Source organism: Lonchura striata, chromosome 1 (assembly GCF_046129695.1).
Source record: "Lonchura striata isolate bLonStr1 chromosome 1, bLonStr1.mat, whole genome shotgun sequence".
Classification (NCBI taxonomy): domain Eukaryota; kingdom Metazoa; phylum Chordata; class Aves; order Passeriformes; family Estrildidae; genus Lonchura; species Lonchura striata.
The window spans coordinates 16896866-16921669 of record NC_134603.1 but is presented as its reverse complement, the minus strand read 5'-3'; the positions used below and the strand labels follow the sequence as shown (position 1 = coordinate 16921669).

The 24804-nt window shown below is 34.3% G+C and overlaps 1 protein-coding gene across 2 annotated transcripts in view; it reads right to left on the bottom strand.

Annotated features, from left to right (window-relative positions):
* Window positions 1-24804, bottom strand: part of CSMD3 (CUB and Sushi multiple domains 3) — a 581291-nt gene that overhangs the window by 151129 nt on the left and 405358 nt on the right. For both annotated transcript variants that reach the window (XM_077782368.1, XM_021546425.3), the window contains exon 31: window positions 16662-16856. In XM_077782368.1, coding sequence (XP_077638494.1) covers window positions 16662-16856 — 195 coding nt within the window. The remainder of the gene's footprint in view (window positions 1-16661; window positions 16857-24804) is intronic.

Here is a 24804-nt window from a genome sequence, read left to right as displayed (position 1 = left end):
TTTCCTTTAAAAATTAATATTTTTGTTATCAAGGTTTTTTTTTTTTTTAATGCAGCTTGAAGTTTTTAATTCCTACTCTTGCTTTTAGATCACCTACTTTCTAGCTCCTACAGGTGAGACAGAGTGAAAACTTAACAGGGTAGAAATCCATTTGGATTTAGGTGAAATGTACCACTTTGAGCTTGCTAACATAAGTGAAATATGTTGTTTAGGCTAGTAACTACAGCACTAGCAAAGTTTTCCCAGTTACAGAAGAGATAAGAAAGACTCCTTGGACCTTGAAACAGACAGGGCAGAGTGATCCAGGAGTTCCTTCTGTAGCTTCTGACAAAAACTGAAGTACAAGTGTAACTTGCTGTAAGTGTAATGTGAAATCAGCAGAATGAATATGCATGAACCTGTTGTGAAGTTTTATGCATATGGAAATTAGTCAGGGTAATAAAAAAGGATCAGGAGTTCTCAGAGGTGCACATGTCCATTGAAGGGCAATGAGTTCCCACATGTGTCCAGGCTGCGAATAAACATACCCATTCCCTACAAATCTTTATTGGAATTGTGGGGTTTCATTTTTCTCTGCATTTCACAGCTAAGATCTAATATAATTTAATTGTATTTGCAGATTTAAGTGTCATGTTGCACCATCCATTTTTAAGCAGCAGTTCTCAATGGAATCAATGGGGAACACTACTTAAAAATGAATGGCACAATATGGCTTTATGTCATGGAGATAAATTTGATTACATAGCTACAAATAAAATCAAAACTAAGAACAACTGTGTATACAGTCTGGAAAAGGAGGGAAAAAATGCCTTGAAGAGCTGGTAATGGGATACTGACTTTTTATCTAATGCATCACTTTATCAAAATGCAGTCTAAGATACGTAGTATTAATAATTTCATCTAAATAAGTAGGTTCAGAAAAAAAAATAACTTAGTAACATGATTTATGTTTATAAAATGTAATATATTATTGTGGTTTAACCCCAGCTGTAAACTAAATACCACACAGTCCTGCTTGCTCATTTCCCCTTGTGGGGGAATGAGAATTGAAAGGGTAAAAGTGAAAATAGTAAAGAAAAGGAAAATAAAAGAAGAATGCAACCCATGAAAGAGAAGTAATGCTGATGAAAACATTTGTTCACCATCAATCAACCAATACCATGCTAGTTACTCATCAGTGGCCCCAGGCCAACCTTCCTCCTGTATTATTGCTGAACAGTGATGCCATAAGGTAGGGAATGTCCCTTTGGCCATTTGGGATCAGCTGTCCCAGTTGTGCTGCCTTCCAGGTTCCTGTGTCTCTCCAGGCTGTTCACTGGTGGGATGGTATGAGGAGCATCAAAGGCTTTAACTCTCTATAAGCACTGCTCAGCAATAATGAAAATCCCCTGGTATTACCAAACCAGCAAAAATCCAGGTCCTACTAGCTACTGTGAAGAAAATTAACTGTATACTAGTCCAAACTTCCACATATATTAAATCATTGAATGTTTTTTTCCTAGTCTTATGTAATACAATATCATTCTATTTATCCTTTGTAGTCCAATTATGAGATTTTTCAGTGGCAATGATTGCTTGTAGAGGTTATAAGTAAAAAGAAAACTAATACAGTGACTGATATATGACCTTATAAAATAATTTTAATGCAAAGGACATTGTAACATATAAAAACGGTAGATATTTATTCTAAAGTTCTAAATTACAGATATATTTATTGTGGATATCAGTCTGTAAATGTGAAGCTGATGAAGAACCTAAAGCTGCTTTGATAATACAATGAATATGTAAAAGACAATCTGATATAGAAATGTATGTTTTAGTTGCTACTTGAAAAGCAGAAATACATTAGGACTAAAAAGACACCAGGAACACAAAGAGAGACAGTGCAACATCATAATGCTGAAAAGCAGCATGAAAGAAAAAAATATAATGAAGAATATAGATTTCCGTACTGTAGTCTCTTCAGTCTTCACAACAGAATTTAACTATGCAATCAAAACTGATGTAAAAAATGAGAGAGAAACTGAAGCTAATATATGTAAAAGTATTTGAGTGCAATTAATCAAAACAGGCCAGAAGAAGCTGGTAATTTAGAAAAGCAGGCCCTGAATCATTAACAGAAAATGGGGAAATAATGGCATTATTTAAAAGCAAACAATACCCCCAAAACAAAGTAATGGAAAAGAAAAACCAGAGAAATCCTAAGTAGCAACTTTAAAAAAGTATTAGCAATTGTAGAAAGGCAAGATCAAAAGCAGCTAGCAACTGTTGAAGAAAAATTTAAACGATAAAAGATACATTTTGAGTTTAAATGAAACATTGCTGTAGAAAAAGATATATCTAAGCTAGACTTTAATGTAGACATAGAAAGTAACATTTTTGTTCCATTTAAGAGCAGTGAAATTTCAGTAAGAACATCATATCAAATTTTTGCCATTTAAACAAACAAAGTTCTACTTTCATATTAGCACAAAGTTTTGAAACACTAGGAGGGGGTTTAGTCTCCAAAGGAGAAGAATGAGAACATGAGCCATCCAGTCACTTTTTGAAGATGTGGTAGATTTAGATAAAGATTAGAGAAATAATTGCCAGCAATTCTAGTATAATAATCTTAGATATCCTCATAAATACTTTTGGGAAGTTATTACATTTATGCATGATTCCTGGAAGAAACAGAGATATAAATATCTGTCACAATGGGTTCAGGATATCGAAGTAGACAAGAGACATTATTTATTATAATTGGTTATGGATCTATCCATATTAATTGATTCTCAGATTACAAGGAAGTCTTCTGATATTTTTGGTGCTGGCAGTGCTAAACCCACAAATCAATTGCTATGGCATGATGGGTTATTTAGTATTTTCTAGAAGGGGAACTCATAAAGAAAAAAGATTATGAATAAAAAAAGTACAAAGTGGGAGAACACCTAACAGCAATTCCTAAAAAAAAAATCCCCGAGAACCTACACCTATATTTGAAGTTTTCTAAAAGATGTATAATCAATAAAATATATCTTGTAAGAAGAAAATCAAAGACATAAGAATCTGTATAGCAGATAATTAACAGAGAAACACAGTTAGATACATTTTAAGAAGTACATTTCAAGAGGAAAGTGCCTCTTTCTTTTAAAAAAAGTGAAGCAGCAGAAAATTTAGCAATACTTTTGACGTTATATAAATTTTATATAAATACATAAAATGCAGTTAAACACACTATCAAATTATTTATATGTAAATTTGTTTAACAGCTCATCAACTGTTACCACTAAAGCTAAATAAGCCACATAACTTTGTACATTCAGTTTCTGTTTCTTGAAATCTTTAAGAGAAAACTAGATGGTTTTCTGAAGATACAAAAAGCAGATTTTTTACAGCTGATTATGAGATACACATCTATATTCAGGGGAATCCTAACTTTAGAAACAATGTTTGCTCTCAATTTAATGATTAATTATAAATATCAGTTCTATCCAGTTTTTCCTTAAGGAACTGGAATGCACGGAGTTTTCAAAAATTCCATACAGTTTTCTCAAGTGCTAAAATCATATGTTGCTTAAAATTAATTTACTAAATTTACTAATTTTAGCCAAGTGTAAGAAAAGTGTGAAATTATTTTTTTTGAGATGTGGTAGAAGATCAAAATCCTACTTTTTTTGTGTTGTAGAATGGATTCACATTTGATAGTTCTTTCATAATATTGGCTGTTATTCATATATCCAAAATATTATCAGTTTTAAAAATTTCTTGTTTATTTTTCCTATATTTTTCTGAACAAATGCAATTAACTGCAATTAATTTCTGTTTCTGCCCTATCTTACTAAATTCAAGTCCATTCTAGGTGACCAGCAAAGAACAAGCATAAATGAAAAATTATGTGCTCCTATTTCAATTTTCAAAGTCCTAGAGAGAATATTAAAGGAGATTTGAAGAGTCAGATTTCCAATTTTATAACCCAAAATCTAATTCAATATAATGATTCAATTTTTAAATGTCAGGGTAGAGCTGCACATCATGAATTATTTATTATCAAAGCCTGTGGCATGTAAATGTCAAAATATTCCATAGCATAATCAGATACCAAATAAGTAACCAAATAAGTATTGTTAACATATTAATAGTTAATAAACAAAACTAAAAATAACCTGATTAAAATTAATCTTAAATGAGAGGAAATTTTAAATCACTGTTTAACAGATGCGTTAGTAAATTTTGAATTTAAAATAGCTAAATTGCAGACTATTATTTTTAATTCTTCATTTTTCTGCTAATACTGCAGGAAATAGCTTCCTGAAATAAAGCTTTCTTCAACAGAGGGCAGTGGATTACATTAATTTCTAGTGTGGTATAGTCTTCTAGAGTCTCAAGTGATGTTCAATGCATTAATATTTTTGTTATGAAGGAACTGTGTGCAGATGACGAAAACTTCTTACATTGCCTGCCTCTCGAACAAGGGGTGGGATCTGAGTTCTCCCTGTCTTGCTGTTCCCATGGAAGCTGGAGCTCCTCTTGTTCATGTTTCTTACTGCTCCAATTGATAAAACCAGTAGAATACCATGTGATATTTTTCCAGGAGTCTCTCACTGCATAAACATCCACTTAACAATGTTGTGTTTTTCCATTTAATGATTTGTTTTCTTTTGCCAATAAAATGGAATTAAAGTAGCAGGCTTTGAGAATGGAGCCATGAAATAAGAGAAAATATTTTCTAGCATCTTTTGTGCTAGAATAAAGATCTTTTCAGTGAAACATTCTCACTTATGATAAACAGTGGTGGTGGAATAGGTCTCTGCAGTCAGCCTATGCCTTGGCACAGCTTCATTCCTTTGAAAGAGCACACCAGTGGTACAGTTTCCACAGCTGAAAGAAAGTAACTAAATATGAGTTTAAACATGCTTTTCAAGTCAACTGCCTGCAGCAGACTTGACATGATATTTAAGGAAATTCTGAGGGAAAATGAACAATGATTTTAAAACAATTTAGCTGCCAACATACTAAATGAATAAAAAAGAAGAGAAAAGAAAATTGGCAGTCTTCTGGGGAAGACCATTTCAGAGTTTTTCAAGTATATTAAGATAGCAAGAGGAAAAGAGCATTATATGACAGATGTGTAGAAGTAAAAATAAATCACAGATTAACAAAGCTCAACACATTTTAGCAACAATAGCAGATTTGAGATTGATGCATCTGAAAACATGAATCAAAAATGTGTAAGGATTTACAGATCTCTTCACAAGAAATAATCATCCCTTCCAATGAGAATTTTTTTTTCCTTTTTGAAGGTCATATAGCCTACATATAGCCTACTTTTATTTGTTAATCTGTGCACTCTTCATACCTAAATGAGATTTCATTGCTTATTTGGTTTAAGAATCATTTCTATTATGTGATGAAGAGCATGACAATGGCTTCTAAGCAGAAGAAACAAAAAATGTTGGGATGAAAGTTAAATTATGAGCTTTCTCAGAACTCAGTAACTTTATGAGTTCATTTCAAACTTCACAGAACAAGGAATCTACTTATTACTATGGAGCTCATAAGTTATATCAGCTTCTGGATCCTGTTTTGGTATTAGGACTTTCACTATTTTAGGGCTAGGGAGGCTGTAAGTTCAAAGGAACTTCGGAGTAAAAAGAGGATGTATCATCTTTGGAAGGAGGGTCAGGTCTCTGAGGAAGTATGTAGAAAAAAAATAGGGAGGTCAAAGCTCAGTTTGAATTTAATTTGGCAACTTTTGTAAAGGATAATAAAAATGTTTTTACAAATATTTTAATGTTAAAAGGAAGGGTAAGATAAACCTTTGCTCTCTACTGGATGTGGTAGGGAACTTGGTAATTGCAGATGAGGAGAATGTGGAAGTGCTTAATGCCTTCTTTGCCTCAGTCTTTAGTGGGAAGACTGCTTGTCCTCAGGACAACTGTTCTCTTGGGTCAGTAGATGGTGTCAGGGAGCAGAATGGTCCCCCTGTTATGCAGGAGGGGGCACTCACAGAACTGCTGAGCTGCTTAGATATTTATAACTATGGGCCCAGATGGGATCTATCCCAGGGTGATGAGGGAGCTGGCACATGAGCTTGTGAAGTCACTCTCCATCTTTTACCAACAGTCCTGGCTCACTGGTGAGGTTCCAGAGGAGTGGAAGCTGGCCAATGTGACACCCATTCACAAAAAGGGTGGGAAGGAAGATCCTGGTAATTATAGGCCAGTTAGTCTGACCTCAATACTCAGTAAGGCAATGGAACAGTTCATATTGAGTGTCATCACACAGCCCTTACAGGATGGCCAGGGTATCAGACCCAGCCAGCATGGGTTTAGGAGGGGTAGGTCATGTTTGAACAACCTGATCTCCTTTTATGACCAAGTGATTGGCCTGGTAGATGCAGGAAAGGCTGTGGATGTTTTCTATTTGGACTTTAGCAAGGCCTTTGACGCTGTCTCCTGCAGCACACTCCTGGAGAAGCTGGCAGCCCATGGCTTGGACAGGAGCTCTCTGCTGGATAGGAACTGGCTGGTTGGCCAAGCCAGAGAGTGATGGTGAGCAGTGCTGCATCCAGCTGGGGACAGTCACCTGTGGGGTCCCTCAGGGGTCTGTGCTGGGGCCAGCTCTGTTCAATATTTTTATTGATGACATGGATGAGAGTATTTAGTCTTTCATTAGTAAATTTGCAGACAACACTAAACCGGATGCTTGTGTTGATCTGTTGGAAGGTAGGATGACTCTGCAGAGAGACTTGGAATGACTGGATGGATGGGCAGAGTCCAGTAAGATGAAGTTTAATAAGCTGAAGTGCCAAGTCCTGCATTTTGGCCACAATAATCCCCTGCAGTGTTATAGGCTGGGGACAGTGTGGCTGGACAGTGCTCATGGAAATGGAAATGGATCTGGGGGTACTGACAGCCAGCTGAACATGAGCCAGCTGTGTGCCCTGGTGGCCAAGAAGGCCAATGGCATCCTGGCCTATATCAGGAATGGTGTGACTAGCAGGAGTAGAGAGGCTATTCTTCCCCTGTGCTTGGCACTGTTGAGGTCACACCTGGAGTGCTGTGTCCAGCTCTGGCCCCCTCAGTTTGGGAAGGACATTGAGATGCTTGAACATGTCCAGAGGAGGCAAGGAGGCTGGTGAGGGGCTTGGAACACAAGCCCTGTGAGGAATGGCTGAGGGGGCTGGGAGTGTTTAGCCTGGAGAAAAGGAGACTCAGGGGTGATCTTATCACTCTTTACAACTTCTTGTAAGGTGGTTGTAGTCAGGTGGGGGTTGGTCTCTTTCTCCAGGCAACAACTGACGGAACCAGAGGACACAGTCTTCTGCACCAACAGAAATATAAGTTGGATATTAGGAAAAAGTTTTTCACAGAAAGGGGAGAAAAAGTATTGGAATGCATTGCCCAGGGAGGTGGTGGAGTCACCATTCCTGGATGTGTTTAAAAAAAGACCAGATGTGGCACTCGATGCCATAGTTTAGATGAGGTGTTAGGGCTGGGTTGGGCTCAGTGGCCTTGAAGATCTCTTCCAAACTTGTGATTCTGTGATTCTGTGAGTCTGTGATTCTGTAATGAGTATATTGCCCATTCAAAACCCCTTTATGTTGTTGTATACTGCCCAGTTGTGTCTCTAGAATGTTTTTTTACCCAAATGAGTTTTTAAGCACTAAAAGTGAATCACAGCTGGAACAAAGAATTAGCTTTTTCTTGAATCATCTGCAAATAATATTACAATACTAGAATGATGCTTTAGGTTTCCAAATGATGATCACTTTTTTCTAAGTGATTTTAAATATTTTAAGTGTGTGTGCATCAGCAGTTTAAAAGGAAATTGCAGGAATAGTTAATGATTGTAATTCTAAATTTGAGATCTGAGAGTTAATGATAAATTCACTGAGGTCATTGTAATCCTCTCAATCTCAGCTTTCTTGTCCATCACTGCTCTTTAGGTTTGCCACCCAGACTTTTAAATTAACGTTAAAAAGACAGAAATTCCCACTTTTCAAACTCACTAAAGCAGAATGAAGTAAAGAAAATGAAAAATAAGGTAATGAAATGAAAATAAGACTGGAACAATAAATGAAAAAAAGACCGAAACAATACAATATCCATAATTAATGATACATTCAGATTAGAAGTCAATAAAACTAATCAAGAAAGTTAGGAAAAGGGACTGACTCCTGAAACACAGAAAGGAAAATAGGGTCATAAAGAACTATACAATGGAACAATAGTCAAAATAACTGGTCAATGAACAGCTATGAGCACAAATACCAATTGAAAATATAAAATTAAATCATATAGAATTGACATTTAAAACATGCAGAAGACAAAAAAAAGAAAAATACTCATGGAACTTTTGTGTCTGGGAATCTTTCACACATGTCACTGGGATCTCTAGGGACCAGCAACTCACAGAATCTTATTTACTACATTTCAAATCACCAAGTTGAAGACTGCATAATGTATAGATCTATTTCTCAGTATTGGGAAGATTTTTAATTACATTTCTCAAAAATGTATGATTTTATTTTGTTGTATTAAGGATTATAAATAAAAACTTCAATTCTATTTTTCCTTGAACTATAAGTGCTGAGAAATAGACTCTCCTATATCTGCAGGCAAGAAATAAATACGACTTTCATGTTACATTTATTTTTTTTGTTAACACTGCCTCATCAGAGTATATCTTATGGGCTAGGATGTTGTGTGAGGGAAAAAAAAAGTCCTTAAATATAATTCTGATAGAATTTTTCTAAGCTGCAAAAGACTAGTAATAATGATTTCAAGGTAATTTATCTTGGACTGGAGCATCTGTCTTACAAGGACAGGATGGGGGAACTGGGTTTATTCCGCCTTGAGAAGAGATGACTGAGAGGGGACCACAACAATTTCTATCAGTACCTGAAGGGAGGGTGACAGAGGATAGATTCAGGCTTTTATTGGTGGTGCCAAGGAATAAGACAAGAGACAATGGGCAGAAACTGATGCACTGGAAGTTCCACCTGAACATGAGGAAGAATTTCTGACTTTCAGGTCACTGCCCAGAGAGCTTGTAGAGTCTTGTTCAATGGAGATATTCAAGAACCATCTAGACAATTCTGTGCCATGTGCTCTGAGATGAACCTGCTTGAGCAGGGAGATTGGACTAGGTGACCCACTGTGGTCCCCTCCAATTTACTCATTCTGTGATATTGTGATACTTCACAGCCAAAATCTAATTAGCATCACATGCCTATGCTTAGGGTTATTTCTTATATAAGCATTTTATCTGCACTTGACAGAAGTGAAATTTTTGTACCTTTCACTCTGTGTATTTGATGCTAGATATGATTATACTACAAAATTTTGTGATAATGTGAACTTTGTCATCTAAATTTTATGTGAATTTGTATTGGAACAATACAAATGTTGCACAATTCATAGGAAAAATATGTATGAGAACTTTTTGGTAGCCTTCCTTTACTGATTTTTTCTAGATAACTTAAAACTGGATATCACATCAATAACTTTCAATTCTTACCTTGTAATCAAATATTATCATAATGCATTGTATTACTTTCCCTTAAAAGGTAATATTTTTTCATGGAACACTGCCAAACATCTTTATAAATTCAATTATATGGTATCAACTCTTTTTAATTTCACTTATATGCTTGCTAAGACATCCCAAAAAGATCCACATTGCTCTTCAAAAGTTATATTGATTTTTCTTCAGCTTGTTGTACTTTTTTTTTTTTTAACTAATTTCTACCTATTTTCTAACTGTGAAAATTGGAAAGCTGCTCATCAAGGAAGATTTCCTACACATTCATCACCCCCCACTGCTTCGACAGAAAGACAAACTTAACCTCAAGGTCAACATTTGTACTTCAAATGCTTCATATCTATCTCTTTCAGAACTACACAGAAAAGACTGCCTTATCCTAGCAACTTGCTATGCTTCTGTTTATTGATTTTCCTTATTTTGACTTGGTTCCTTCAAGCCAAAGGAATAGTTCCAATGCACTGCCTATCCTGTTACCTCAGTAAGGTAATAGAAGAAATAAGGATTTTTTTTTTTCCTTCTTTTTTTTTCCTTCCCCTCAATAACATTGCCTTTGAATATATTTTTGGCCTCGACCTGTTGTTGATTGTTTAGTAAGTTTCTACTTTTTTAATCTTTGCAAACTTTGCAAAATTAATGCTTAAATTAGGCTTTGATTTTTTTTTTTTCTCAAAACCCTGTTGGTCACACTTTCTATTACCTTCTTTTAAATAGAATTTCATTTTCCTGAAACACATATACCAATATCTATTAGAGCCCTTAACTGTGTTGTTTAATCTTTTGGTGATACATTTAGATTTTGATTCTGATTGGCAATACTTTAAGATGGTGTTTTTGCATGATTTCAGGTCAGCAGTAAACACTCACCTTTCTGCTGTTGTCTTCAAATCTATTTCAATGACCTTCCCTAGTTGGATATTATTCCCCATATAAAGTAAAAAAAAATAATTTTCCTCTTTCTTTCCTCCCAGGGTGTCCAATTTGAATATATGATAGACACTTCAGATACATTTTGAGCATATTATTGTCACATTTATTCCCATTGAGAAAATCTGCTCTGTTGTAGGCCAACTGTTTCTCTATTCATTCCATACTTTTATCTTATACTGAAATAGAAGATATTACCTGAATCACCAGCATTTAAACTCAAAATAATTAAAATATCACTTTACTTATTTGCTCTCAATTGTAAATATAAATATAGATTAATGTCTAAAAATATCGGGTTTTTTTAAAATTCAGCCACAAACTAAAGCAGTCTATTTCCTAGCTAACTAGGAAATGTCACCTAACTAAAGGTTTAAACTACCATCTAAGTCAGTAACAGATTAACAAAATAATAGATATATATAAAATATGCAGTACAACAGGGAAGAAATTATAACCTTTTAAATGTATAGCAACAAAACTATTTCTGCAAGAGATGGAATACACACTTGTATATTGCATGGTGTTGTGCTGCTTTATATTAACTTCTTAAAACACAACTACTCTTTATGATATAAAAGAGAACTATATCATGAAAAGATTCCAGCAAAAATCTCAAAACTAGGAGTAAAGTTTTGTTGTGGAAGACACTGTTCCTTCATAAGAGCGTAACATAAGGAAAAAAAGCTATTACACAAGCAGCTTCTGAGTTAAATGTCAAGAGACATGGGATCTATAAGAAGGAGCTATTCTTTTTATGCTGGACGATGTCCTTGCCTGCATTCCTACAGTATGTTGGCAAAATGCTTTATGTAGCTTAGTCAAGAAGGAAAACAAAATAGAATTAAAGTTTTTTTAAAAATGCAGTCTTTTAATTGCAAGTTTCTTCTGTTGCCCAGAACCATCCATCCCCCAGTCTCCACTGTGACAGACTAAGTGGAGATGACAAAACTTGTGCAAAAAATGAAACATGAGTCTTATGGATGTAGCCACCAGCATATTCCACATAATAAATCTTCTTCCAGTTCATTACTGAGGTCTTATTAGACAAGAGTGAGGATGTTCTGACTGCTGCCTGAGGTTAAGTCAGAAATATGCATGTTTGCCAGCTATAGCCAGTGCAGATGACTGGATCATTTTCTTTAATTCCAGTTATTAATTAATTCATTTACCATGATTATTAACTGATACTACATAATCCTGTCCTAATTCAAGGTCTTGCAGACTTTGGAAAATAAATATTTGCTTCTCTGTGTGACTAAATGGTAGAGATATATTTTTCCTTCTAAGAACAGAATACCCTGAAGTCACCTTGTCTGTTTGAAAAGGTCTTCAGTGAAAAATATGCACCTATGATTCTAACACTAAATACAGGAACAAGCATATATTTATGTAAACTACTGCTAAAACAAATTCTTTTCTGCACCTCATAATACATGATGAAGGTTTTTTTTTAACATAATGTTTTTTCAATCTTCTACTAGAAAATTTGCATATTCAAAACACACAAAGACGTGCCAGTTTTTAATGTTCTAAAGCAGAAAAAAGATCACATAATTTATTCTGTAGTTTCATTGGTACTGTTTGTACACTTTTATTGCCAAAAAATTAGAAACTCTGTAAATTAATTTACATATTTTATAATTAACACACTACTTTCAAAAATATTAAAAATATTAAAGTTGTGGTTACATTTTCCCTGCTAATTCATGATGTTGTTTCAAACTAGCAGTTGCATACAAGCAAACATATTTAAAATTATGGCTGAATAGATATGCTTGATTTCAAATCATTTCTTTTATAGCAAAGAAAGTAAAAAATTAAAGCTGAAAAAACCACAATGAAAGTAAAAAATTAAAGTTGTAAAAACCCCAATTTTATATAGCTTAAAATATTTCTCCTTCTTTTAGTGTTTCCTTCATTAAACTCCCAGAATTTGGCTGCATATTTAGTTCAACAGAAGAGGAAGTGCCTTGCTTTATGATGCACTCCACTTAACTAATCCCTTAAATTCATTGGGAATTAGGATTCTCTGGCAGTTGATTTTAATAAGATCATTGTAATTAACAACTTTCTTCATTTATAATACTTTACTTACCATTATATGAGATTATTACTTCTTAAATGAAAGCCTGGAATAATTACACACAACATTTATTATTCAATGGACTTTTTAAAGTCATAATATGAATTCCAAAGGTATATGCAAAAGGTCAGACAGAGTAGTTCTTGCTGTGAATATAACCATGTTTGTTTTCCAGTCTTTCCAGAATTATTAATACTTACAGTTAATTCCAATAAAAATTACAAACTTTTTCTGATATGAAGAGAACATCTGTAAGAAAAGCTGAACTTTTAACTCAATCATATTTAAAAAAAAAAAACCTTTGGGGTTTTCAGCAAAATACTGGCTGTCTGAATAGCCATAAAGAAAGATATCAGTTTCACTTCCTAATTACAAAACTATTTGTGTATATTGCAGTAAAAATCAGTCACACATCTTCAGAAATATGAGACCACTGTCTCCAAGTATATACTGATAACTAAATCCCCAGTCAGTTACTGCAAATTCCACTACATGGAAGCTAGATTTTCTCATTTTGGCTTTTTGACCTGACAGTTCTTAGTGTACAATGGTCTTCTTTGCATGGATGAGGAACAATGAGTGTGCTCATAGAAAAAAGGGTCTGTAGTGCGAGGTTTATATGTTAAGGTACACTCAGATGCCTACTTCTTTACTTACTCAGAAATCTAACTGCTAAATTTTAACACATACATCCCTCCAAAATAGAGTTTGTTGTTTTTAGTGCAAACAGTACTGCTTCTACACAGTATATTCAGTCACTGGATCTTGTATTTCCTGTGTTGTTGTTCTAAGTCATATTCTGCTGACCATGCAAGCAGATTAAATCCTGTTAATGCAAATGGAAAAATATACCTTCTTAACCAGCTCTTTGAATCTCTCTTGATGACCTTTTAAGAAGCCTCTCTCTCTCTCTACTGAGAAGGAAAGCTTGGAAGGAACGAAAACTTGGAATGGTAAAGCAATGTACATAAATTTGTAACAAACGGGAAGTGGAAGCTTGGGAACAAAAATTCAGAAGATAGTTCAATAACAATAAAATAAAATCTTTCATATTTTTTCAAAATACATTCAATTAATTTTTCAAGTTTGGCTATTAAGAATTAACCTTTCAGAGTATTTAGAATTTAAATAGCAGTTTTGCATTCAAAACAAAATCTTAACTGATTTCAATTCTACTTCTAAGTACTTGGGTCATTGTTTATGTGATACAAAACAAACATGACGTTCTGGACAAAAAAGAAAGTGAGAAATACTTTGTAAATAGTCAACATATGACAATTTTAAGTAAAGCATGCTGCTTCATTGGTTAAACTGACCATTACTTTGGAACTATAAAACACAGAGTCACGGAGCATCTCATTAACAGTAACATTCAGCTTCATTAACTGCTGAATATTCCTTCATTAACAGGAATATTCTGGCTTGTGCACTTGCCCAGCTCATTCCCCATTCAAATTTTGAAATAGATTTAAATAACAGCTCTTTGTATGGTCCGTATGTAAAAAGTGCATAAAAATATGAGCTATAAAGCCTCTGATTAAGTAAACAATGTTGAATGATTTATGAACAAGTTGTTAGCATTTCCTATATTACAAAACTATAAGCAGTAAGATGATGCTATTCTGTGAATATTTGTTTTCTGTCCTAAAAGTTTTCAGATATAAACCTGATCTGAGCTGCCTCATATAGCCATCAGATCAAAAGAAACCGAAATATTACACTGAATTGGTTTTGCTACCAAATAAAAAAGTGAATAAATCACAAGTATAGGCATATTCTCATAAGCAGTTAAGAAAATATTGGGTATCATTAGACATATCTTACAGATGGAGTTATTTTGAAGCCTGGATTTAAATATTTCCAAGGATTCAACTTAAATGAAATGTAGTAAAATGTTTTAGTGATCAAGAAATTATTTCTTCTGGTAGGAACAAGGTTTTCACATTCAGTTATGAATATGATTTACCATTACTGGGCTTTTTGCTATTTTTTAAACAATTGTTGTTTGCTACAAAAAATTTAAAATTACCTATAGTTGCTGAAGCTGAAAGAAATCATTAATCATTGTCTCTGTCATACTAATAATGAACATCCTCATATGTTCATTACATCCTGTTCTTAACATCCATAATGAAATACCAAATATCTTAGCACATTAGCCTAGATAATATTAACATCTGTTCATTTTTTTTCTTGTAACTAATTAACTAGCTAAATAAACCCCCCATATGCACTGAGGTGGTATTTTATACCATATTTCATTGTAACTCTATCAGTTTGAAAGCAGCTGCAAAAATACAAACTGCAGATTGGAGGAATCTGATTTCTACTATGCAAATTTTATTGTGTAGGTGAGACTGGTTTTCAGGAACTAAATTCAGCTCTCAAATTGTTTCCACCAGCTCTGTAACTGAAAGCTAATTAACTGACATGATCTGTCTTATATCTATATAAACTTCTGTTTTTCTTGAGATAAATCATACAAAAGTGGAAAGCATTGATAACGTGGTCAAAATATAATGTAATATATTACAGCAACATAACTACAAAACTCCATTGACTCTTAAGTGGCGGAAAAAGCAATAAAAGAAAAACAAGTGAAAAGGTCTACTCTGTGTCATCACATCCTAAAGTATGGGGTTTGTCATGTTTGAAATCAGGTCTTGTTCATCCATGAAAGTTGGAATCAGTGACAGACATCCACTACTTTTACAATAAAATTTATTTTTCTCCATTTATTAAAATGGCAGTACTTCCAAGGAAAATACTCTCTCTTCACTGAAAATTACAACAGCACTGGAAGATTGCTAAGTAGATTATAAGTGACACTAATAGACACAATTATTACATCAATAAATAGTTTTAAAATTTCATTACCTATCAAAAAGTTCTTCCAAAATAAGAGACTCTTTCCCCTATTGTACGCAACAACCTTCCTCACCATCTCCTCTCTAAAAAACAACATCCGTCCCTCATTTTAAAATGAGGAAAAGTATTTGACTTCTAATGCAGAGATTTTAGAAGTTTGAACACACTTCCGAACATTTGCAAGGGTCAGTATCCCAGTTTGATTACATTGAGTTTTTGAAGGCAGTGCTATGACGGTTTTGGTAAATAATGAAAATACTGAACTCCTTCAAATGATTATAATATTGGATAATCTTTAGATTTGAGAATTTTTTGTTGGTTTTGCTGGTACTCTACCATCCATTTTGCAATTGAAATTTAAGTACACAAAAAAGAAAATCCATAATCTATTTAAAATCTCTGTTTGTTCAAATTGGAAATGGATTTAACAGGTATTTTGTCTTCAAAATGTGAAAAGGAATGGAAAGTACTATAATAATTGGATTTTATTTTAACTTAAGAAGCAAATGCTAGTTTTCTCATATTAATATCTGCATACATGGGAAAGGTTTTGTGCTCAGTCTTACAGAATATGTGATTTTTCACAAAATTAAAATTGGAAGTGGCTACCATTTTCTGTTAAGAAATCAGTAAAATAAAATTTTAATCTCTTCTTAGAGTTTAAATCTGATAAAAAGCTGATGCTTGAGATGTCAATCGTCATACAACTAAAGTCAGAAGAATCTTGAAATAAGCAGACTTCATATATGTAAAAGTTTGAATTGGACATTTCCTGCATTTCCTGCTTAACTTTTCCACACGCCCAAGAATTTAAATCTTGTAATGTGGTATATACAAAATATTTAATCTGCATGTTTTCAAAGCCAGTAATAACCAAAAGAAACAAATGTGTATTATGACTTCCAAAGTATACTTACTGCTGTACTTAAATACATATATATAGTATATATCTCTACACTCTGCTGTAAGTTACTTCAAGAAAACATGTTGACATGGAGAATGACAATGCTACTAAGCTCTATCCAAAATAATAACACTATTTATCCAATGTTAATAAAAACTAGAATCAATAGTTTCCTGAGTTGTCACATATGTATTTTATTACATATATCATTGGAAAGGTTTTTTTTTTTTTTTTTTTTTCCTAGAAGAGAATATTATTCAAATCACCTAAATTTTTTTAACTTGTTTCTACCCTATTACAAAGCAAGAGTAATGACAACAATAAAAATAAATTAAAAACTGTTCTTACCATGGCAGCTGGGCAGGGCTCTGTTCCATCCAGGTCTTCCATCATCTCCCATGATACAGGTTAGTGTAGAGTATCCCTGAAGAACATATCCTGCATCGCAGTAATATGTAACAGTGGAACCCAGTTTATAATCCATTCCAAGTCTGGTTCCATTCATTATATTTCCAGGATCAAAACAAGACTCACGAAGTTTTGCTGTAGAGGAAACCAATGTGATTATAATTCTAAATATAATCCAAAATGAATAAATAATAACTATAAATAAAAATAAATAAAAAAATATATAATGAGAATATTTCCTGGAGTTCTCTTGAGGCCTTCTTTATAAAACTCCTGTAGAACCCCTGTAGAACCTGGTTTTTCTAAGAAGACTTTCCATCAAATGTCTTCTCTACTTTATTTTAACAACTGTACAAATTAATATACAATGACAGAAACTATGTCTTCTTTCTTTTTTTTTAAGATAATTCCTAAGTGCTCCATTTTTTTTTTTTTCAGAATTCATTCTGATCAATGATAAAGTTAGGTAGTTATATTAAGTTAGATATACCAATATTTTTCCAGTAGATAAGGCACATCCTAGTTTTAAAATCTCTGGTGTGAAAACTGGTAAATAGAGGAAACCAACATGAATGGTTGCAAAATAAGAAGTAGGAAAACCAGAATGTCTTCAAAATTAATAAACTTCACATGAGTTTCTATATATATATTTGATATGATGGGATATATTTTCATATACATATTTATCCCTCGGTGGATGAAAAAATATAAAAATATTCCCTGAATGTATCTCATTTTTTATCATTTATAGCTATTTGTTTCAAATTATTGAAATAAATTTAAACATATGCATTACACTTTTATATTTGCTTCCCTTTTACTTCTGTAATGTGAATACCAATGTCCAGTAACACATTGAACAAAAAAAAAAAAAAACTCAAAACTTCTAATTAACAACATTATTATGCAGAAGGTGAGAAAAGTAAAACATTCAGGAAAAAATGTAATTTCCTTTAAGGAAAAAGAATGAATATATTATGTAGAAGCTGGAGTAAAGCAGATTATTTAATGCTGTGTAGGATGGAGTCTGCAATAATATATTTTATCAAGCAGAAGATGGAAATTTCAGACTTTCTTTAACATTTAAGAATGTTGTGGAGAAAATCAATAGGGAACACTTCCTCATTTTCTACAAGACCAGCACCAGCTTTCAAGTACATCAAAAAAATGTTTATTTACCAGGCATATTTGCACTGTAGAACTTTCTGCTACAAGTAGGTATGGTTGCCAAAACACTATATGAGATTTGAATTTCCTGGAAGGCTTTTTAAGAGTTTTATATAAAAAGATGCTTTATCTGATCCTGTCAGTACCTAAACTGAAATTCCTGAAAAATTATAGATAAGCAGGAGCAATTATTATTTATTTGACTTTTATGTAGTTTGGCCACACATAAACTACTAGTCACTACTTGAGCCAAGCTAATGAACTAAGTTCATCCCTTAAGGCCACTTTTATGTGGTAGTATTTCTGAGAGGAGATAAATAATTACATAGTGGTTACATTTGAAGAATGAAACAGAGAAAGATTCCTTTGAATTTTCAATTTCACATCTTTCAAAAGAATGTCAAGATCACCTAACTTGTTTAAGAATTTATTATGATTTGCATATATAACCTACAGAGCATGGTTCTGATATGAAAAACAACACAGTAACAAATAATAATTACACTACATCTTTAATCATTAAGAACATGTATTAGGTATTCACTTTGATTCATATAGGTAGTACTAATGTGTACTCTAAAACTTATTTAACTCTCATTCGAAAATTTGGATGGACAATTAAAAGTCAAAAGATGCAATTTACTAGAAAGTCTATAAGATATCACACAGATATTAATAATTATTGAGTAAGCCATCCACACATGCATTTGAGAATTCTGGAAGGTCTTAGGGCAAATTTCAAACTCTTTCAACTATACATTATCAAACTTAAGGGAAAAATATAAATTAATTTAGGATTATAACTAATATTTTATAAATCAATACAATAGCATTTTTCCTCTTATTGAACCAATATTAATAGAAATGTATTGATTCATAATTGCTATTGTGAGATCATCATTCTTGAGTTTATGACAAAAATAACTCAAAATATTTCAAAGGTACTCTAGAAGGTACACAGATAAAACAGATATTAGTACTAGATGAAAAAAAAATAGAGGAAAAAATAAAGTAACCTATTATGTCTGGTGCATAAATCAAAAATTGAAAAAAGAATGATGTGTCACAGCACAAATTATGTCTAGGGAAAAAATACAGCCGTGTAATTTTCTTTTCCCCAAAATTATAGTTGTGACATGCTCCTGAAATTGCTGACTAAACAGTAACAATGTCACTATAGAAATACAGTTTCTTAATACCAGTTCTGAAAAATAAAGCCTGAAATACTAGGCACCTTAAAACTACTTCTGCAAATCTGAAGGAGCTTCCAAGTGAACTTGTAGAAAAAATTAGTAGAATATGCTACAATATATAAAGAACAAATCAAATGAGGCAAAAGAATTCTTCAGATTGAGCTGAGAACCAGCGAAAAAAAGACCAAGTAAGAAAACTATTTCAGTAAATTTATAAGCGCTCCCAGGGGACAGGAGGGAAAGTTCTTCACCACTAATGTCATGTTGTTCCAACTGAGGAACACAATACATTGATTACCCCTGTAGCCCTTTGCCTTTTGTTCCTAAGGATATTAGTATCATTAAGTTAAAAACACATAAGGACAGTGACAGATTTAGCAGAACATCGGAGAAAATGCTGTATTAGTACAAAGATTTTTTTCAGTCAGAGCATTTAAAAATTATTTTCTGTAATAAGAAGGCAGGAAATAATTTTTTTCATTAGGCAGTTCAGATTTGGCTTATAGCAACATTATACTCTTGGCTGTTCATACCAGGTGCCAGTTCTTTCTGTACATAATAAAATTTTGCAACAAGCTTCAAAGAAACCAGCATTAACTTCTCTGATAACATTGACACACCACTGGATCAAGTAAGGCTCTGAAATATAGGCTGAAAACAGTGACACATGCTGTTTCAATCTCAAATGTAACAAGGAATTCTCTGTTGAATAACATAGTGTAATGATGCCAATATCCTCCTGAAAACTAGCATCTCAGTGTGTGGAAAACGGTATTGAAAGCCAAGAGAAGCAAGTGTTTTGTCCAGAATGTGATGACTTACCACTACATCCCTAAGTTTCAAAGAGAATACAGCCATAATAAACTTCTTGGAGATAATATTGCAGACAAACCAAACTACAGCAAGCATTTAATAATTATTCTCCAGAATACTTAATAAGCTTTTCCTCCATTACATAGAAATGAGGGAGAGAGAATGGGAATAAAACTCAGCCACCTGATTACAGATCAGACCTGGGACACGGGTTAGTCTGAGATTTGGATCTGAAAAATAGGGTCCACCAATGAAGTATAATTTGAGTACACTGTCACTTAAAATAGGATTAGTGTATATATAGGACACAACTGCATCATTTACAATTTGTATGAAAAATTTATGTCGATCAAATCCGAAAAATTTAGGTTGAAAGAGATGTAGTACAACTCCCATGAAAATCAGGGCCAATTTGGCTAGGTTACTTAGGCCTTTGTACAGTCCAGTTATGATTTTGAAGGATTCCAATGCCATCATTGAAAGCCAAGCAGTTCCAGTGTTTGACTATCAGAGTGATTAACTTTTTCTTGATATGTAATTGAAATTTCTGTTATGTCAATTTATCAGTCCATCAGCTCTCAGCTTATTGCTATGAGCACCTGAGAAGACTTTGGCTCAGCCTTTTCAACATGCCTTTGCAACTCTCTCTCCTTAGGTAGTTGGAACAAACCCAGCTGGGACAGCTGATGCCAAATGACCAAAGTTGGATCTTACCATATGCTATGGCATCCATATCATATGATGCCATGCCCAGGATATAAATTTTGGGGAAGAAGAAGGAAGGGAGGGATATGTAAGTTATGTATTTGTCTTCCCTAGTCATCATTATGTGTGATGGAGCTCTGCTTTAGTAGAGATGGCTGAACTGCCCATGGGAATGAATTCCTTATTTTGCTCTGCATGTGTGCATGGCTCTTGCTTTCTGTATTTAACTGCCTTTATCTCAACCCATGAGTTTTCTCCCTTTTACTCTTATTATTTCCCCCATCCTGTTAGAAACTGGAGTGGCCCTTTTACTAGAAAAACACACTTTTGTGATTTTTTTCCTTGCAACTCACATTCCCATGTCTTTAGGATTGAGGTTGATATTCTCTCTCACCTTCTTGTGTTCTCTCCATGTCCAGTTTATCCACTGATTGTCCCTCCCTGTCTACCCAGGTCTTTACTGCCAATGAAGTGACATTTGATGAGCTCTGTAAAAACTTACAGCATGTGGATCATTTTCACTGGACTTCTAGATCTTTGATACTGCTCAGTATCAAGGTCATCATACATCATCTGCAGCATAACTAATTCCTTCAGTTACTGGATATCTCTCCTCATGGAGGTCCATTTGCCTTAATGTCATCTTAGAAGGGATACCTTTTCCTCATGCCTGGAAGACATCACCTTCAGAGGCTGAGAGTTTGTGCTCCATTTTCAATCAGTTTGTCAATGCTGCCTTCCCTAGAAAAGGGATTCTAGAAAGGTGCTGGGCTTCTCCCTCTAATTCCAGATTACTGACCCTGCTAACGAAGGACTGGTGCAGCCAACTGTATGGTATTTTATTGGTGCAGCCAAGCTGATTGTATGGCCACCGACTTTTTAATGAGTTCTTCCTCTTCCTCCTTCTTTTGCAATGGCCCTTCAGAGTAGTCCGCTTCAAACATTTCCTCCTCCTTTTCCATCTTAGTAGAAGTTTCTTTCTTTACCAAACAAGATGATGTTTGCATCCAATATTTCCGTTTGTGTGTAGGGGTGACTGATACCAGCACGGGTTGTTCCTCTGGTTCAGTTGCAAGGCCTGTCATGGCAACTGGAGTAGCCAGAACTTCTGTTGTTTTGTTGTCAGATCCAGAGACCTCTCCCACTAGAGAATAGTGACTTATGTTGAATAGGGCTTGGTAGGCCTTGGCCAGGTCCCAGCACATTGCAATGACTTGTGTTTCTCTGGAATTGCTAGTGTGACAAGATACTTTCCGCCACCATTGAGTCAGGGACAGGAAAGAGGCAACACATAGACTCTAGGTTTTAGAAGGCTAATCTGAGCTTATTAGAAACCCACTCTTTTATATGTTGTTCTGATACAGGTGGACTTGACTGGTCATTTAATCAACACCCCGTTACACCACTGGCTAATTAAGAAGACACCCTTTGGTAAATACCTTAGGAGAAAACAACTGTTCAAAACATCAGCTGCAAGATTGTTTTAATTCTTTCTCTCAGCCTTCTCAAAACTCTCCAGAACAATTCCTGGGAAAGTTTATCTGGCTTTCTCTCTCTCACAAGTCTGTCACATCCATAACTTTCCTCAAATATTTTAGTAGTTTTTTAGCATTTTACACTTATTCAGGGATGAACTACCAAAATATTGGAGGTGCCCACTTGTCCAAAATATTGGAGGTACTCCTTGGTACTTGCCCATCTATTCCCATGCACTCTGCAACTTGAAATGATCCAGATTCAGGGCAGGTCTCTGGGCAGTATTCCTAAATAATTGTTTCACTTCAAGCAAACACATGCAGGAAACATAGCAATATGAATATGTTGGTTTTAACATCTCAAGGATATTCAAAATTCTCAAGAGCTATTGAAATTAGCCTGGAAGAGAATGAAAAGGTGAAAGTGAAAGAAAAGGTGAAGGAGTTGGGCAAGTATTCCCCCTCATCTGCCCTATGGATTGGGTCTCTGACAAGAAAATATAAAGGCTGAGATTGTTAATAGTTTTCAAGAGGTGATTCCCTAAAAGTACATATATAACAACCATACTGAGTAAAAATACAATATTAGTCTCACAAACAGGAATTATTTTATCGTATCTTGAGCCAGTTACACAGTCCATCAAAATTATATCCTTAATCCAGTCCCCAGAGGTAACAAAAGAACACATAGAGAATTTAAGTTGCTACATAACCCAGTTCTCAGAACAAGCACGACAACTCTGACTCCAAACAAATCAACATTGTGACCAGTGACTATTGAATTAACATAATGGATAATTAAAACAGATTTGTTTTAAACACACTGGTCAGACCTGCAGTCATCTTGCCAAAAAAGACTGTTGAGTTTTAGCCCCAGTCAGCAACTAAGGGGTATGCAACTGCTCATTCAGTGGGATCCGCAGTAGTATGGGGAGATAACTGGAAAGGCTAAATTGAGATAATTTGTAGACTGAAAAAAGAATGGTTCAATAGTTTCAATAAAATGCAATAATAATGATAACAATAATAGAAACAATAATAAATTGTAATGGTAGGAAAATTTAAACAAAGAGATGGACATAAAACCCCAGAAAAACAAATTATGTAAATGAAAAATAATTGCTCATAACCAACTGATTGATGCCCAGCCAGCACCTAAGTAGGCTCCCCCAGGCCAGAATATCATGTTAAAAAGATGGGGTCAGCTGTTGTGGCTGTGCTCCCTCCCATCTTCTGCTTCTGCAGACTCCCTTCCAGCAAAGCAGCATGAGAAGAGACTGTGTCCCTAATAAATATCTGTTGCTGTTGAGTAAGAAATTACAACAGACTCACTAGAAGGCTGGTTTGCATAGCATGTCACTTTACTTCAAAATTCTCTCCTTTATACACTGTTCTGATACAGACAGACAACATTGGTCAATTAATCAATACATTTCACCTGGTTGGCTAATTAACAAAACACCTTTCTTATAAAAAATCTTTGAGAAAAACAGGAAAACAGAGAGTAGGAAAACAACACCTGCAGATTGTTTATAATAACAAGCTATCATTGTTTATCTTCAACTCCCTAAAGTCTCACAAGACAATTCTGGGAAAACTTATCTAGTTTTCTTGCTCTCTGACCAGGCTGTCACATCCACAAATACCCTTCATACTTGGATTGGTGGAAAGGAGAAACACTTTGATTCCATGACACAAGGCTTCATTCAACAGCACAGAACAAAAAGATTGCCCTCTTTAGAAACAATTTATTTTCTTGTTTTTCAGAAGTTCTGTGATATTGAATCACTCCCTGTATCACTTCCATTCTGCATTTATTCTTTTTCAATTTAGTTGAAGAAATATACGTAAGTGAACTGGAACCCTCCATACATCTGGGCTTACCATCAACATGGTTGAGACCTACTTTCAACTTTTGAAGACTAGCTTATACTGTGGAGACAGCTTTCTTGACATTTATAGGATCCAATGACTGTAAGAAAGTATAGGGAGGCCTCATGGGCTTTACAAAATAATAAATACATTATTCTTTCCCTTCTATACTTTTACACTTACTTAAGTGCTTTCAAAATAAGTGGAGAAGAAAATAAGACCAAGGAGGTCTATATCACCCCTATTTTCTTTCTGGTTGTCTTTACAGAATATTTTAATATTCATTTAATAGCAAATGTTTCTCTTTCTCAAGCCATGCAGAGGCAGTTATGAAAACTCCTACTGATTATATATTTTGCAAGTCTACATTTTCTTGTTTACTGTGCTATGACCTCAGGCACATCTGAGACTGGTGGACAGCTCTACTGTGGTCTATCATATAAAGGTCTAGCCAAAATAGTGTTTTACTTTCAATATTGGACTCCTAGATTCTAGCATGTCATTTCATCTAACAGGACCTTAAATGCACCTAAATTAAATGCTGTTAAGTCATGCCACTGCAACATTATTTTTGAAACCTGTAAACTGCTGTCTCCTGTTTTTTCATAGAATGACACTCATAAAACTAAGGGTTTTAAAGATCATCTAGCTCCAAATGCTCCTGCCATGAGCAAAGAAGACCACGTTGCCCAGAGCTTCCACTAGACCAGGTTGCTCAGAGTAGCATACATCCTGGTTTTTAAAACCTCCAGGGATAGGGAGTCCACAGTCTCTCTGGGCATCTTGTTCCAGTGCCTCACGACTCTCACAATATTAAGAATTTTTTCTTAATATTGAATCTAAATCTGCCCTCCTTCA